General features: G+C 40.4%; 2 protein-coding genes across 3 annotated transcripts in view; one reads left to right on the forward strand and one right to left on the reverse strand.

The window, feature by feature from the left end:
- Positions 1-13: 13 nt before the first annotated feature.
- Positions 14-7,044, forward strand: LOC118414755. Of its 2 annotated transcripts, none has more exons than XM_035818973.1 (10): positions 14-402; positions 922-1,104; positions 1,380-1,498; positions 1,680-2,612; positions 2,802-3,055; positions 3,336-3,439; positions 3,735-3,868; positions 4,302-4,646; positions 5,007-5,189; positions 5,528-7,044. In XM_035818973.1, the coding sequence occupies exons 2-10, from the start codon at positions 933-935 to the stop codon at positions 5,651-5,653; spliced, it is 2,370 nt and encodes a 789-aa protein (XP_035674866.1). In that variant the 5' UTR covers positions 14-402; positions 922-932; the 3' UTR covers positions 5,654-7,044. The 2 variants fall into 2 exon arrangements, with proteins under 2 accessions (XP_035674866.1, XP_035674867.1); XM_035818974.1 differs by having other exon boundaries at positions 14-253.
- LOC118414754 (transport and Golgi organization protein 6 homolog) overlaps positions 6,315-14,130 on the reverse strand; it is an 8,404-nt gene continuing 588 nt past the window's right edge. Inside the window, exons 2-14 of the mRNA XM_035818971.1 lie at positions 12,590-13,654; positions 12,161-12,294; positions 11,871-12,033; positions 11,428-11,611; positions 11,024-11,200; positions 10,698-10,827; positions 9,952-10,123; positions 9,546-9,721; positions 8,416-9,001; positions 8,176-8,310; positions 7,877-8,028; positions 7,548-7,661; positions 6,315-7,313 (exon numbers count right to left, since the gene is read on the reverse strand). Coding sequence (XP_035674864.1) covers positions 7,647-7,661; positions 7,877-8,028; positions 8,176-8,310; positions 8,416-9,001; positions 9,546-9,721; positions 9,952-10,123; positions 10,698-10,827; positions 11,024-11,200; positions 11,428-11,611; positions 11,871-12,033; positions 12,161-12,294; positions 12,590-13,654 — 3,089 coding nt within the window. The 3' untranslated portion in view covers positions 6,315-7,313; positions 7,548-7,646. The remainder of the gene's footprint in view (positions 7,314-7,547; positions 7,662-7,876; positions 8,029-8,175; positions 8,311-8,415; positions 9,002-9,545; positions 9,722-9,951; positions 10,124-10,697; positions 10,828-11,023; positions 11,201-11,427; positions 11,612-11,870; positions 12,034-12,160; positions 12,295-12,589; positions 13,655-14,130) is intronic.

A 14,130-nucleotide genomic window follows, 5' to 3' on the forward strand; every position in this document is an offset into this window, starting at 1 on the left:
CATCGTATAACCCAAATTGACCTTTGACCCTTCTATTTTGACGCTGACACTTTTGATTTCAATGAGGGTGAATTTTCTCACGGGATTTGTCGATAGTTTCACTTCCCCGACCGACCAACCATGGAACCGACTGGATGTACATGTTATATGGTTCCTTGTGAATGTTTTCTGTGTCCAGATTGATTCTAAAAGGTCATCAGCGGAACCGAGAAGCGGTGGTTTCAGAGGGAGTAGCCAGTAAGCCGTGTTCTGCGTGGGTGTTACTTTTGATGCCTGCCTTCCGAAGTTGCGTTTGACAGTTGTACACGTGGGAGCTAAAGACAGTAACGCTTGGAGGATTGCGTGTGAGGATTGCATCAACTGTGGCGCCCGTGTAACTTCCCCACAATAGAAAAGAGAACGGTAAAATATTTTGGGAACGCTTCAATTTTCTGTAGTACTAATTAATACTAATACTATGTTGTTCACGTATACGTACCAACTTAAACATTAATGTAATCATGAACCACACTCGTCAAGGCAGTGGCCTTATATTCAAGTCCTCGATTTATTTCTTTGAGTGATTTTCATATCAAAGTCGTGTGAATTTCATTGAGACCCTATTAGTACTCTACACTCACTACTCCCAGCTTTCATGATTTGTTGTGTCATAGGTTTGTCAAGGTCAATGTGGTTATGTTCCTTTTATGATAGCCTCTGTACATGTGTTGCAGTCATGAACTTCTCATTCATTTATGTGTCAGAAAATGAGACATTATATACCAAGACATAAAGTAGGAGTGGAATCTCTTTCACCATTAGTCAACACTTCCATTGATGATTTTTTTAAACACATTTTTTAGACTGAGGCTACCACTACCAAAAACATATTGCATGCAGATGCCAGATTAATTACCAACATGTGTAACTTTCTATGTTTAGGTGGTGATAACATGGCAAACTCAAGAGGTGCCATAGCTGTCTTTGTTGCCAGGAATCCTTGTACAGAATGCCTCCTCACCTACAATAATGACAGAGGATGGTGGCTGCCCTACACAGAGGTGGGGGACGGAGAGAGTTTTGTGGAGGCAGCTACAAGAGTAGTCAAGGAGCAGTGTGGCCTTGGTAAATACATCTGCATATACTACCAGTTTAAAAGTATAGATTGGAAAGCATGATGAATGTTGAACTTTAAGTGCTCCATGTCACTGATAAAGACAAGAAATTTGCTACCATTAGGAGATATTTGCTGTTTATCTTATGCTTCTCCCTGCTCCCAAACCCTGTAACCAATGAGGGTTTATTGATTGAACCTTCTCACTGCAACAGATACAGACTTGGTCGTGCCAAAATGCTATTTAATTAGGTTTCAACCTTTCTTTATAATTTGTCTCCACCAGACTTAGATATTGATGGAGTTCTGGAGGTGAGACAGACCACACTGATGACATCATCCCATCCCAAGGTCATGGTGATCTTGTCTGGCTCACAGGAGGGACATGATCACAGCATACCTTTGGTGAGTATAGCAACAGGTGGTTATAGAGGCCAAATTTAGAAAAAAAGGATTACAAAATAGAACTTCTAGACTGGTTTTGATGTTTGAATTTGAAGGTTTCTTACTACTAATTACCAGTCAAATTCACCTATCCTTACCCACCAGTGTTAACTTAGGAGGTTTTATTTGTCTTTCTTACCAGGAACAACAAAGCAAAGCATCATGGTATAGTCTTCAGCAGTTGCAGCAACTCTCCACTCAGCATCAAGGCCTGTTGGGAAATGAGCCAATCAGCTGGTTCAGGCATGTGCAGAGCAATGGCCATGTTGCCCCACTGTCTGTGCTCCATTCCATCACCATGGCAAGGGAGAGGGACAGCTTTGAGGAACATGAGGAAAGCCTCCTGAAGGCTGCTAAGTTCAACCAGGAGGAACAGGAAGATCTCCTGCACGATTTCTACTCTGTGTGCTACCCCAGCATTACCATGGGTTGCCATACATTCATCAGGTATTTTTCAGATAAAGAAGTGCCAACAGAGAAGTGCAGAAACCTCTTCAGGGCATTTGATACCAGCAATCTGAGCGTGATTAATGCAAAAGACTTCTTGATGGGCATGGCAGCTCTACAACCTTGCGTCCCACATGGAGGAATGCCTGCAGAAATTCGATGTCGCTACATTTTTAGATACTACAACAAGAACTCTGATGGGGTCTTGAAGCAAGAAGAGCTTCAGTCAATTGTTGCAGACATCTTTGAGTGTAAAGGAAGGCAGCTTACAGCTGAAGAGTTGGCAGAAGAGACGGCCAAGGCTATAAAACTGTTTGGAAATGATGACAATGGTGGAGTGGCCCTCGCAGACTTTCTCAGTGCCGTGGGATCACTGAAATTCCGGGGTACATCTCTGTTATTCAGACTACCTCATGACTTCACCGGAAATCTGGACGCCAAGATGAATAATCTGGGGGCTGGGGGCCGGGATTTCCCTGATGCTGCCCAGCGTAGAGAGAGAAGACCATCAAAGAGAAAGAAATGGGAAGCTGGCAATGAGTCGGACAGTTCAGGCAAGGAGTCAGAAGTCGAGCTACCAGACGTAGACATTGGGATTAAGTATGAGCTGGCTCTGCATTCCGTAAAGGTTGGTACTGTTTCAAACATTGTATCAAGTACATTTCTTAATAGTGGAACCTTATATGAAAGGAAATCAACACAGAGAAAAATTAATTTAAAGTTTATAATATTTACACCCTACACAACTAGGTTTCACAGTACTTTCAACTTTTGTGCAAAACATCTTACATTTTCTTTGCTTTCTTGTCTTGGATAGGTGAGGAGGACAGGTGTTGTGTCAGATGTGAACACCCTGTGGGACCTACAAGGCACCAGCGCCCTGAGCCATAGCATTGGGACTGTTCTGGAGGGGGACAAGACTCGCTTCCAGCGCCTGCCTTCTGTACAGTGCTTCAACCAGAAGTCTCATCCCAACGAGATGCTGACTGGCCTGCGCTACTTTGAACGTCCAGTCAAGCGGCCTGATGGAACAATTGAAAAGAAGAGTTTTGAGTGGGGCCCTGTGAACAAGTAAGAAATAAACTACTTTGAAAATAATGATAACATCACTGTGACATTAGTTTGGTTTGCACTATGTTAGTGTAGATCTATTTTGCCTTATGTCAGTCCTATCAGTTGCAAAATGTTTGACATTGTAAGGTTTACCAGGATGTTTTTTCATATGTTGTTTGAAATGAAGTGTTTTGAACAGCTGTAAAGCTTTGCTTTCTTGTCAACCCTTGTCTCTCTTTTAAGTGACCTAAATGGCCAAGGTATGAACCTAATGTATGATATGTTCCCTTCTCTACAGACCGGCCTTTGCTAAGTGTCTACTGTCCATCTGCCATGAGGTGAAGAATGTCTTCATGGATGAACCTCGGCTTCTCAAAGTGCAGGCACCTATTTACATACTAGGTGAGGCACATTCACAGACCTAATTATAACTTATGCTGTTGATACAGGGGAATGCATACATGTACTTCGTCTTCTGGTGTGAATTCTAAGTTCTGGTGTACAGCTAAGGCATAACACCTTTTTGTTATTACTAGTTATTGACAGTCTGACTGCTACTACAGCCACCAGCTATGGGACAGTGAGTGAGTGAACTAAACTAGTTATTATAACTTTGAAGATTAAAATTACATTGCTGTGCATTTGGATTTGATAAGAAACATGCTTATAATAATGCTTCATTTGTGTCCCCTTACAGGTGACCTGCATGGAAACTTCCAAGACTTGGTGTGTTTTGAGAAGGCCCTATGGAGGATGGGGGTCCTGCTGACTCCTGCCTCCTTCCTGTTCCTGGGGGACTATGTGGACAGGGGAGAGTACGGCATTGAAGTGGTAGGTGCATTTGTCAGTGGTAGGGTTGGGCACCAGTTTAGTGTACTGGTGCAAAACCGTTTTTTCCTTGTTGGACCAATTTGGGAAAACCCGAGCGTACATGTACCTGTACCTGAATTTTCTGTACCGATACCCACCCCTAGTCTATGGTGTATATCCCCTCTGAGTCTGATTTTCCTATTCATTGTTTACTGCAGACTCATTAACAGCAGCTGGCTGTTTGCCACATTGAACAATCAGTCCAAAGAAAGATTGTTCAGCATGTTATAGCTTACATGGCATGTTCTGACGGATGAGCTTCTTATTTTTAAAATTCTTCCTGTCTATTTAGCAAAATCTGCACCTTATGATTAAGTACTGTCACTGTTCACTTTTGAAACAAATTTCTGACTAAACATTAATGACATTGATTCCTTTTTGTTCTTCTGTGCAGGTAGCGTACCTCTTTGCCCAGAAGCTGCTTGTTCCAGATAAGGTATTTCTTATCCGAGGGAACCATGAGCTGCGTGCAGTCCAGGAAAGGTTCTCCTTCCACACGGAGTGTCTCCAGAAGTTTGGTGAGAAGCTGGGGCTGGAGGTGTGGGAGGCCATTAACCAGTGTTTTGATGCCATGCCGGTCGCTGCAGTGGTGGACAACAACATCTTCTGTGCACACGGCGGGATCCCCAGTCTGTGGCACAGCTCGGGCCTGCTGAAGGACATGGAGAACATCCCAGTACCACTGCGCGATCCTGAAAATGAAAGTCCTCTGGCATGGGAACTGATGTGGGCAGATCCTGTATGTCTGTCTCTTTATGCTGTTTATTTTTCGAAACAAAGATTACCAGATTACACTGGATGGTGGAACACTAAGTCTTGCAAATAATCTCCTTCATAATTAATCTAGTTGTTGAATTCTTTGAATTTTTCTTTGTGATCTTTCCACTGCTTTGATGTTGTCAGCTTTCTACAGTACCTCAAGCTTTGTTACTTTTTGAGATAGGAGACAAAATTCCAAAAGATATCATTAGTTTCTTGCTAAGTTGTAATAATGTTTGTTTGATCACCAAGGTGATTTGTTAAACTAAAAAAAAGCTGTTACAGCTTGTAACCTGTGATTAAGCAGCCCCAAACTGATCCTGTTTTTCATTTCCTTCAGCTAAGTTCTGACGACGTTGGTCCAGAAATGCAGGAAGAGCTGAAAACAAACCATGGCTTCACACAGAACCCCAAACGTGGCACGGCCCATGCCTTCAGTCACCAGGCACTACAGGACTTTCTGGTGAGGAATGGACTCTCCCATGTCGTCAGGGCTCATGAGGTGCAACAGGCAGGATTCCAGGTAGGAACATGTATAATACTTTTTTGCCTAAAATGTACAAAGAAAAGTAATTATTGATCATGATTCGTAATTCTTAGAATTATTTCATTTATGTTCCTTAGTATCATTGATTCTCTTTGTATGAGTCAGGATCCATGGTATTTCTTTGTATTTATTGTGTATTTGTTTTGTGTTGTCTGAACTATCATTTATGCTAGTTTTGGAAGAAAACAAAGAAAAATAAATATGTAAGCATTTAGGAGACACCACATGCATGTCAACTTGTGTAATCATATGTCCCTAAACATGACTTATTCTTTGTGATTTAGCTGTCTGTAACTGTTAACTGTTTCTGCCAGGTACAGCAACATGGCAAACTGCTGACTGTCTTCTCATCCTCTCACTACTGTGGTGGGACTAACGAGGCAGCGTGTGTGCTGGCTGACAGGAACAAGATCCGTACCATACGATTAGACACAACCTAAGGCAGTGTTAAAAAATGTTCAGTACATCAGTATGAAGACTTGCATTTACAGCCTTGACAGCTGATTGTTTATCTGAGTAGGATTTTTAAACAGTTACTGTTTTCCTTGATTTTACAAGTGTTTGTACAATGATTATTATGAATCTTCAGAGATATATGTAGTCCGATGCTCAACAACCAACCTCTTACACACAGCAAGGAAGAACAGGTACCAGGTAATTATAGTTGCCACACAGGATTGAACTGCATGTGGCTTCTCATAACTGAAGTGTCTAGTGCCAATTGTTCATGGTGTGGATTGATCATCATAGTTCAAGTTCAAGCTTCATTGGAAAACAAAGTTAACAAAGCTGAGTTGTTTAAATGGATGTTAAAAGAAGTGGAACCTGTTGGTTTATGCTCTAAATGTATCAAGTAGACCATAAATGTCTGTAATTGTTGCTTATGATATGAGATCTAAGAAACATCTTGCTAAGCTAGGCTTGTGCTTTGATATGTACATTGTTGCATTTTGATATGTTGTTTTGAATGATATTGGTCTTTTTTTCATTTTTTAAAAAACATCTTTAGTATTTAAGTGCTGTTACAGTATTACAAGTTTTAATATTGCTTAACATTATAATTATAAGATCAAAGTACTCTCATGTTCTTTTTTGTACTATTAGTAAGTACAAGGATTTATATAAATGTTTACTGGTTGTTATTGTTCTATGCTGTTATAGATGGGTATTGATTACTGTCGATTAGAGATTCAACCTGTGATATTGTCAATCTCACCAACCATAGCTCAGTCTTCTTGTCATGTCAGAGTTAATTTCTTTCTAAGAATGCCTGACATTTGTTTCCTCAGTCAATTTGGCAATAATCCACAATGGTTGTTCCTTGTTTGAGAAATTCAGTTTCAATATCACAGTTCCGGAAGTATCTAATGTAGTTTACTGTAATATTGGTAGAGATGAGTATGTATATTCTCTGCAGAAAGGTTTTGAGGACCTGTACGTTGTACAGTGTATCCAGATTTTGAAATATTTCTATTTTGTAGTATGTTTTGTAAACCCACAGCTTAGTATGTCATACAATTGTGGTAACATGGATGCCATTGAAATATTGACACTACTATATTCAATATAATGGATTGTAAGTTCAATGTAAAGCAGCTGCTGCAGAATCCTCAAAATGATGAGGGCGGCAGCCCTACCGAAAGAAGAAGAAGAAGAAAGCTTCACGTTGTAAAGGAATTCTTATGTTTAAAACATTCAATTCAGCAATGATCAAGACTCCAGTGTGGTTTTATACTTCGTTAACTTAGTGACCAGTCTTGTTTTGTACAATGATGTGTTTCTATTTTTGTATGTCTTTTTCATATGGAAAGGAGTAGTAAATGCTCAAGTGTTCAGAAATGTACAATACTGTTTCCGAGTCTTGTTTCATAAAATAAGTATGACTCTTCTATTGTTTCATCATCTCAAGACAGAATCATCATTCTAAGGCAAAATGGTAATCTTCTTCTCTAGAGTTTGTTTTGGGAAGAGGAAGTTTTTCATGATGGTGTCTAACTCCTCCAGCGCTATGTAAACATGTGTCCTGGTGGTATCATCCTTCTCTATATGTGCTGCGTGCTTAAGTAGTCGGTACAAGTCTCGCAGCACTGTGTCCAGCACCTGCAAGTACAATCAACATAGCTGAACATTACACATTCAAAATGGAAGTATGGTGCCAAAAGATCTAGGTGGCTATGAATGGTGTTAAGTGTAAAGCTAAAATGGACAGAGTGCATGCTTAAAATATAAGTTCCATTGTAGCTTTATATGGGTGCATAAATGGGCACATAGTGAGGACAAGGTGAAAATCTAAGCACATGTTCCATAAGGGATAAGCATAGTGTTAAGTCTCACCTTGATGGCATCAGCACCGAGACCCCTGAGCAGCTGAGTCACAACTGTCACTGCTGCACTCCTTACTGTGGCCTCAGGGTCACAGCTCAACATACCCACTCAGCACGCAAAGATCTATAAGCAAAAATAAAATGTAGATTAGATAATATACTATTAGAAATATATGCAAATCTCATTTACATGTATTCACAATGGATTATTGCATTGCTATTATACATTAATGCACAGACACTTGCATTTAGCTGACTGGATCCCAATGAAAATACAAAAGGCAAGGTGTTTCCATTATGACAGCTTTCAAAGGTCTCAATAGGTCAGTAAATATTTACCTCATGAATAATGGGTCCAAGGGAAAACCTCAGGAGATGGCAAACTTCACCCAAGTTGGCAAGACTACTGGCACGGACATGTGAGTCAGGGTCCCGAACACCACACAGCAGAGCAGCCAACAGGGGCTGGGAGTAGTGGGGCAGTAAACTCCCTGGAGTTGGCAAGAGACAGAGTGTGTCAGCACAACATGTACTTCCTTGCAGGGAAAACTGAACATAAAATGTTTTAAAAAGAGTCCAGTGCTTTTCTAAAACATGTTTTGTATTTTCCTAAATGTTTTTAGGGAAATAATTGGTACCTAGTGAACGAGTGACTTTGGTTAGGATTTCCCCCAGCTTCATCCTGTCTTCTGCAGTTCTCTCTTTCTTCCCTTGTCTGAAGTTAGCAAACTGTTCACAGATCTCAGGAACCACCACTTCTGGAAACCGAGAGCCTATGATGGGATAGATACATTCAGATTTTAGATTAGTCTTTCTATGAGGTTTTGTAAAATTTCAAATGACAAAAGCGGTTTGACAAGAACAGAATCTGTTCTTACCTAAAGCTGCCAGACCACGTATTGAGGCAAGGTAAATGTAGGAGTCCTCATGATCCAGGTTCTCTTGGAACACTTTAAGAAGTCTTTCCTTTTCAGCCATGGCCTTTGAGTCCTTGTTTTCTACCAAAGAGGACAGAGCTATGAGTCCGTGTCCTTTCATAGGAACTAGAGGGTGCTTGACAAGGGCTAAAGCCTCATCATAGGCAGTGTTTTCTGGTACTGTGCCTTCCTTTGCCTCATTTTCTTTGGACTGACATGTTTGTCTGGTACTTTTCACATCATTATTTTCATTTGCCTGGCTTCCTGTAGTAGGTTTGACATCCATTGAAGACTTTGGTGTTGGCATGGTATTGCTACTGTTGTCTTTTGCAGGCCCTTCTTCTTTTCTTTGTGCTGCCTGAGTGGCCTTTTGAGCAAGTTTCTTGACAGAAGTGTCCAACATATCCGTGACCACAGCACAGTGAGTTCTGATGGCAATGAGAAGGTCCTCTGCCATCTCCTTCACTGCTGGGTTAGTATGTCTGCTTCTCAACTGTTCCAACCATGGCAACAGCATTTCAAAATGTTCTTTATCCTCTTCCTTTACCTGTACATGTGTTAAACAATAATTTACAATTAATGCACAAAATGAACATGCACAATGTGCAATGGCATAAAGATTTCTGCCTTTGAATACAGACACACTTCCCTGAAGTCACAGACCAAGCATCCATTTCAAATAAAGCAAATAAGTTCATCAGGTTGGTAAATTCTTAAACAGTTTGTACTCACTTTGATTACATTTCTGATGTCTCTCATATACCTTCTTTAGAAACAGAACTCCAGTTAGAAGCTCTGAGGAAGGTGTCTGAGAGGAATTGAAATGTAAGAAATGAGTGAGTACAAACTGCCACGCCAAAATGCAGTTACAGTACTCATTGACAAGCAACTGGATATGATTTTTGAAACAGTCTGATGTTTCAGACAGCCATTCGGCATCTCTCATCAGTGACACTGAGTACAAACTGCTTGTGTTAAAGAATTCTCCTATATCTCTGTATGTTTCTTAAAAAATACTAGTCTCTGTTGTCAGCATGGCAACCTACTAAGAACAAAGTTACTTTTCATTCCAAATTTTGAAACAAACTAACCTCCATTGCCCCTCCCATGACAGCAGCTGTCAGACCCATGGCCAGACACAATGTTTCATCAGTGTCCAGGCCTGTCTGTCTTGGGCAGGCACCTTCCAGCTGCAGTTCACATCCCCTCTGCAAGGTGGCAGCAACAAACTGCACAACATGCTCTGTGCTTCTCAGCACTGAGGGTCCTGAGGAACAAAAGACCTTCCTTTTGTAACTAGAAATCACATGTGGTGTCATGTATAAAAAATGTTGACCTGATTAAAACAACTTTGGGAAACTCCAATGCAAAGAATACAAAGATTTTATTTAACATCAATATAGCGGAAACTATATGATGTACAGAAATGTAGAGGTGAGTTCCACCTTACTAACTTATTTTTAAAAACGATGAATTGACTTTGTCGTCGTCACTCACCCAGCCTTTCACACATGGCACCTAAGAGTTGCAGAATGGCCATGCCCCTGGCAACTTGTGCCTGTATGGCTGCTTCTCTCTCCTCTATTTCCAACAGGGCACCCCCACCATCAGCACCTGTCCTGGTGTGTAGTGCTGTCTCATGTTTGGAGGACATGATTGCTGTGAGCTCCTGAAACAACAGTGACAAAGAGCATCTTCATATATTGGACTATTTCTACATTTAGCTAAAGGCAAAACAGAAAGAACTTTTAACTTTATTTCAGACTTACATTCTTCACATTTAACAAGGTATTCTAACCCCTTGATTACTTGCTAGTTACTTTGGAACCTTACTTAAAAAAAAGTTAAATCTAATCTGATTGAACCAGTAAGTTTTCCCATGATGTTTAGAAAAGTGGTTTCACCAGCTGCTTTCAAGTAACTGGGTCAATGAGACGAGTAAAGAAAAGTGTGACTAGAGTAAACCCTTTCCTGGGTGGAAATATTTCTGACAAAAGACTCTTTGCAACAGCTCTGTTGAAATTACCCATTCATTATACAGTAGAAGCCAGTTAATTGCACAACGGATTACCGCACACTTGTTAATTGTACGGAATCCAAAAATCCCAAACCGATGCGGTCCAGGTAGATAACTTCACATAATTGCACCAAGCAGATAATTGCACGAAATCTGTGTATGTGCAATGAAGCAGGTTCTACTGAATTGCTATTTACAAAATCACAGAACACATGTTGACTCTGACCTTGAGAACACTGACAAAGAAGTTTCCTGGTATCTCCTGAGTCTGTAACTTCTGCAGGAGGTCACACATGCAGGATGCAGCGATGTTATCTTCTGTCTCAGGGTCCGTCAGTGAGGGAAGCTCAACAGTACTAATATGAGAAACAAAACTTTTATCATAACACAAAACAAAGTAAAACTTTTAGAAGAGTATATAATTCAAAAATAAATTTAAAAATCTGTGACCTTAACTTATTCTAATTCTTTTGGGATTTTTTCCTCAATTATTTTTGGCTGATAAAGAAGAAAGTTCAGGAAAATGCTGTACAAATGAATGTCTAAGCAAACCTTGTTGGCTTCAAAACAACAGCACCTCCTGCTGGACCTGGAGCAAACTGCAGGCTGCTACTCATGGCAGGGAGATCACAGGTTTCTCCAGGAATGGAGATGTGCCACAGATGTTTACATCCAATCTCTGTGTCCACTCCCGTCAGGAAGCTAAGAAGTATATCTTCAACTCTCGATCTAGAAGAACAACAAGTGAACTTGGTATAAACTTTTGAATTGTATGCAAGTGTGAGAATGACGACTAGGTACAATGTAGACTGGACAATAGTTTTCTGAGAAATATTTCTGAGCAAAGCACATTTGACCTGGTCACAAATATAAAATAAATGTCACGCAATATTGGGTACAGCATATATCAGTTCAATGATTAAGTAGAAGATGTATTGTTATAGTCATATTATTACCTGAGATGGGACACCCCTCTCTTGGTGAAACACAGCAACTGGAACAGTGGGTGGATGACAGGACATAAGCTCACCGCCAGACGTGACGCAGGCTCACTCCCCATCACAAACACCTTGTGAACATTCACTATGCACCTGGTCAGGGACAACTCCTCAACTATCACTGGATCTTCTGTGTGCTGGTCTGAAATCATAGGCTGCATCATTAGGACTGTTCTTTTTGGACACTCAATCATAATAACTATATAGCAATTTGTGTTGGTTAAAAAAGGCAAGTAGAAAAAGCTTAACTGTGTGATTATAACCCTCTTTTACTTTTGAATTGCATAGATGGTGCTTCTTCACCACACAGTCCATTGATAGTTAATGTAAAAGTCAACAAGAGTAAGATATGTACAGAAAAGTAAGACAATGCTTGCAGTCCTCCTTGAAAAGTGACTGACCTGAAACCCTTATGGTGACAAGGAGCGGCTGTAGCAAGGGGTCCAGTAGGTACTGCTCAGCTAGAAAAGGGTGCTGGGATACAATGGTTGCCATGGTAACAGAGGCAACCCTGAGGAAGGCAGGTGCCATCAGCTTATCCTTTGTGTTTAGTAGATCCAGGATCTGCAGGATTAATGTACATGATACAGCATTTATGGCAGAACTAACAAAATTGATATGCTAACAATCTATTTCATCAGTAACATTACAATCTGGAAGAATCGTTAAAAGTGCAAGATGCAGGTTATACCTGTGGACAGATGAACCTGAAGTAGTCCTCCTTAGATGTGCAGTGTTGTGGGCAGGTGGCGATAAGCCTGGAAACTGCTTCACACTTCTTCCACTCTACTGACTCTTGGGACATCCCTGTGGTCGGCAAGCCACCTACAGATACATGTACATGTACATATACATGATATGTGATTACCTGCTTGTGTTGTGTACCTTAGTTTGCACATGTGGTACATAGTTCTGCCCATTAATAAATGTACTAGATTAATGGCTGTCTATAAACAATTTCATTTCATTTAATTTTAATTACTTAACCAGGGTGATATAAATGTAATACAATATAAGCATACTACATTCTATATCATTTGAATGTGATAGAAACATTTTCTTTATGTTCTTCTATATGTTTCTTTTGCTAGTAAATGTCTAGGTAAAGATTTTCACTAACCTACAAGAAATCCCTTCAATACAGCCTCCACCCCACCAGGTCTCATGAGTCTCTCTGAAAGCAACTGACCACAGGCCTTCTTCAGCCAGGTGAGTGACATCTGTCCTTTCACTCCTCTCAGACCACCTGATCTACTTTGAAGAACTAAAAGTTCCCTCACCACAAGAGGCTGATATACTTTCTCTAATAATCTATGTAGCTGTGATCTACATTGCTCATACATGTCAAGATTTGTTTCTGTTGATGAAGCCATATCTTCTTGTCCCTCATGTTCCTTAGTCAAGTCTCTATCAGTTGCACATTTCCCTTCTCTATTACAATTTGTGGCTTCATCTGAGTTTTGGTGATCATTTTCGGTGCTTGATACAGAAGTGCCTCTTGTATAGTCGATGTGTTCTGTTGCAACACATGGCTTTGGTCTAGGGCCATAGCAAATTTGGACGAGGGCTGACAACATATCTCCCAGATACTTTGACAAAATCTGACTTCCAAGAGATGGTTGCTGCACACAATCCAATAAAATATCAATCACCTTATAAAGCTTGGTTGTTTTCTGCAATAATGAATCCTTGTCTTCTTGTGAAGTCTGCAGCACCTTTCCAAAACCAGATCTCCTTTCCAAGGGTATGCCTACACCTGGTAGCAGATTGGGACATATCCCAAGGCACACCACAAACTGCAGAGCTGTGGAGAGTGTTTTCTGCTGAGCAATACTTAGAGTGTCAGGAGAGAGGGGAGGAGCCACATCATCTCGTCTGACTCTTGATTGGCTCTTGCTCCCAGGCCTTGGTGCTGATTGGCTATCCTCGCTGTTTTTGCTCTGTGATTGGTTAAACTCTTTCATGGCCTCAACCATGGCAATCTTGAGGCACTTGATCAGCCTCAAACACTCAAGTGCAAATTTGAACCTGATTTCATCTGATTGAAATGATAGCTCAAGTTCTTGAACAAGTCTGAGAAGTGGTTCATATTTGCTGTCGTTCTTCAGAGCAGTGTGCAGCTGCTCGATGTTCGATGACAAGGTGGAATCAAACCTGGTAGCTTGATCCTGGGCTTGACTCAAGCCTATATGTAAGATGAAGTTGACATCAGTTGAAATCTAATGGGGTCATGATCAATGATACAATGTACATGTAAGTTACCAAATTCATTGGAACAATGACCAACTTACGAATGACATTCCATAATTTGAGGCTTTTCATTGATCAAAATAATATTAATTACAACTTGAATTCCCTGGCAACTATGTTGTAGGGCAAACGGATTGCAGCAGAAGATTCAAGAATATAGAGGTTTTGTATACAAACTGCAGTGTCACTGTAATCCAACATGGTGAAAAATCTATGACTTCATGAAAAGCCAAAATCTTCATTATCAGTCAGTCAGAGTTTTCATACAGAGCACTATAATTGCTATCTTCAGTCGTATGCAAAAAATAACATGATATGAATTATTGTAAGGTTATATATGGTGTAGCCGCAGAAGACGAATGAAGCACGAAAAACAGAAGAAAAAGAAAAAAAAAAAAAGAAAGAAAAAAA

Source organism: Branchiostoma floridae, chromosome 4 (genome assembly GCF_000003815.2).
Source record: "Branchiostoma floridae strain S238N-H82 chromosome 4, Bfl_VNyyK, whole genome shotgun sequence".
Classification (NCBI taxonomy): Eukaryota; Metazoa; Chordata; class Leptocardii; order Amphioxiformes; family Branchiostomatidae; genus Branchiostoma; species Branchiostoma floridae.

Bases quoted from the DNA above. Each gene is read 5' to 3' on its own strand.
- LOC118414755 (XM_035818973.1), top strand. From the start codon at position 933: ATGGCAAACTCAAGAGGTGCCATAGCTGTCTTTGTTGCCAGGAATCCT. The intron at 3,056-3,335 runs GTAAGAAATAAA...CCTTCTCTACAG, and splicing joins GAGTGGGGCCCTGTGAACAA to ACCGGCCTTTGCTAAGTGTC. The intron at 3,869-4,301 runs GTAGGTGCATTT...TCTTCTGTGCAG, and splicing joins GAGAGTACGGCATTGAAGTG to GTAGCGTACCTCTTTGCCCA.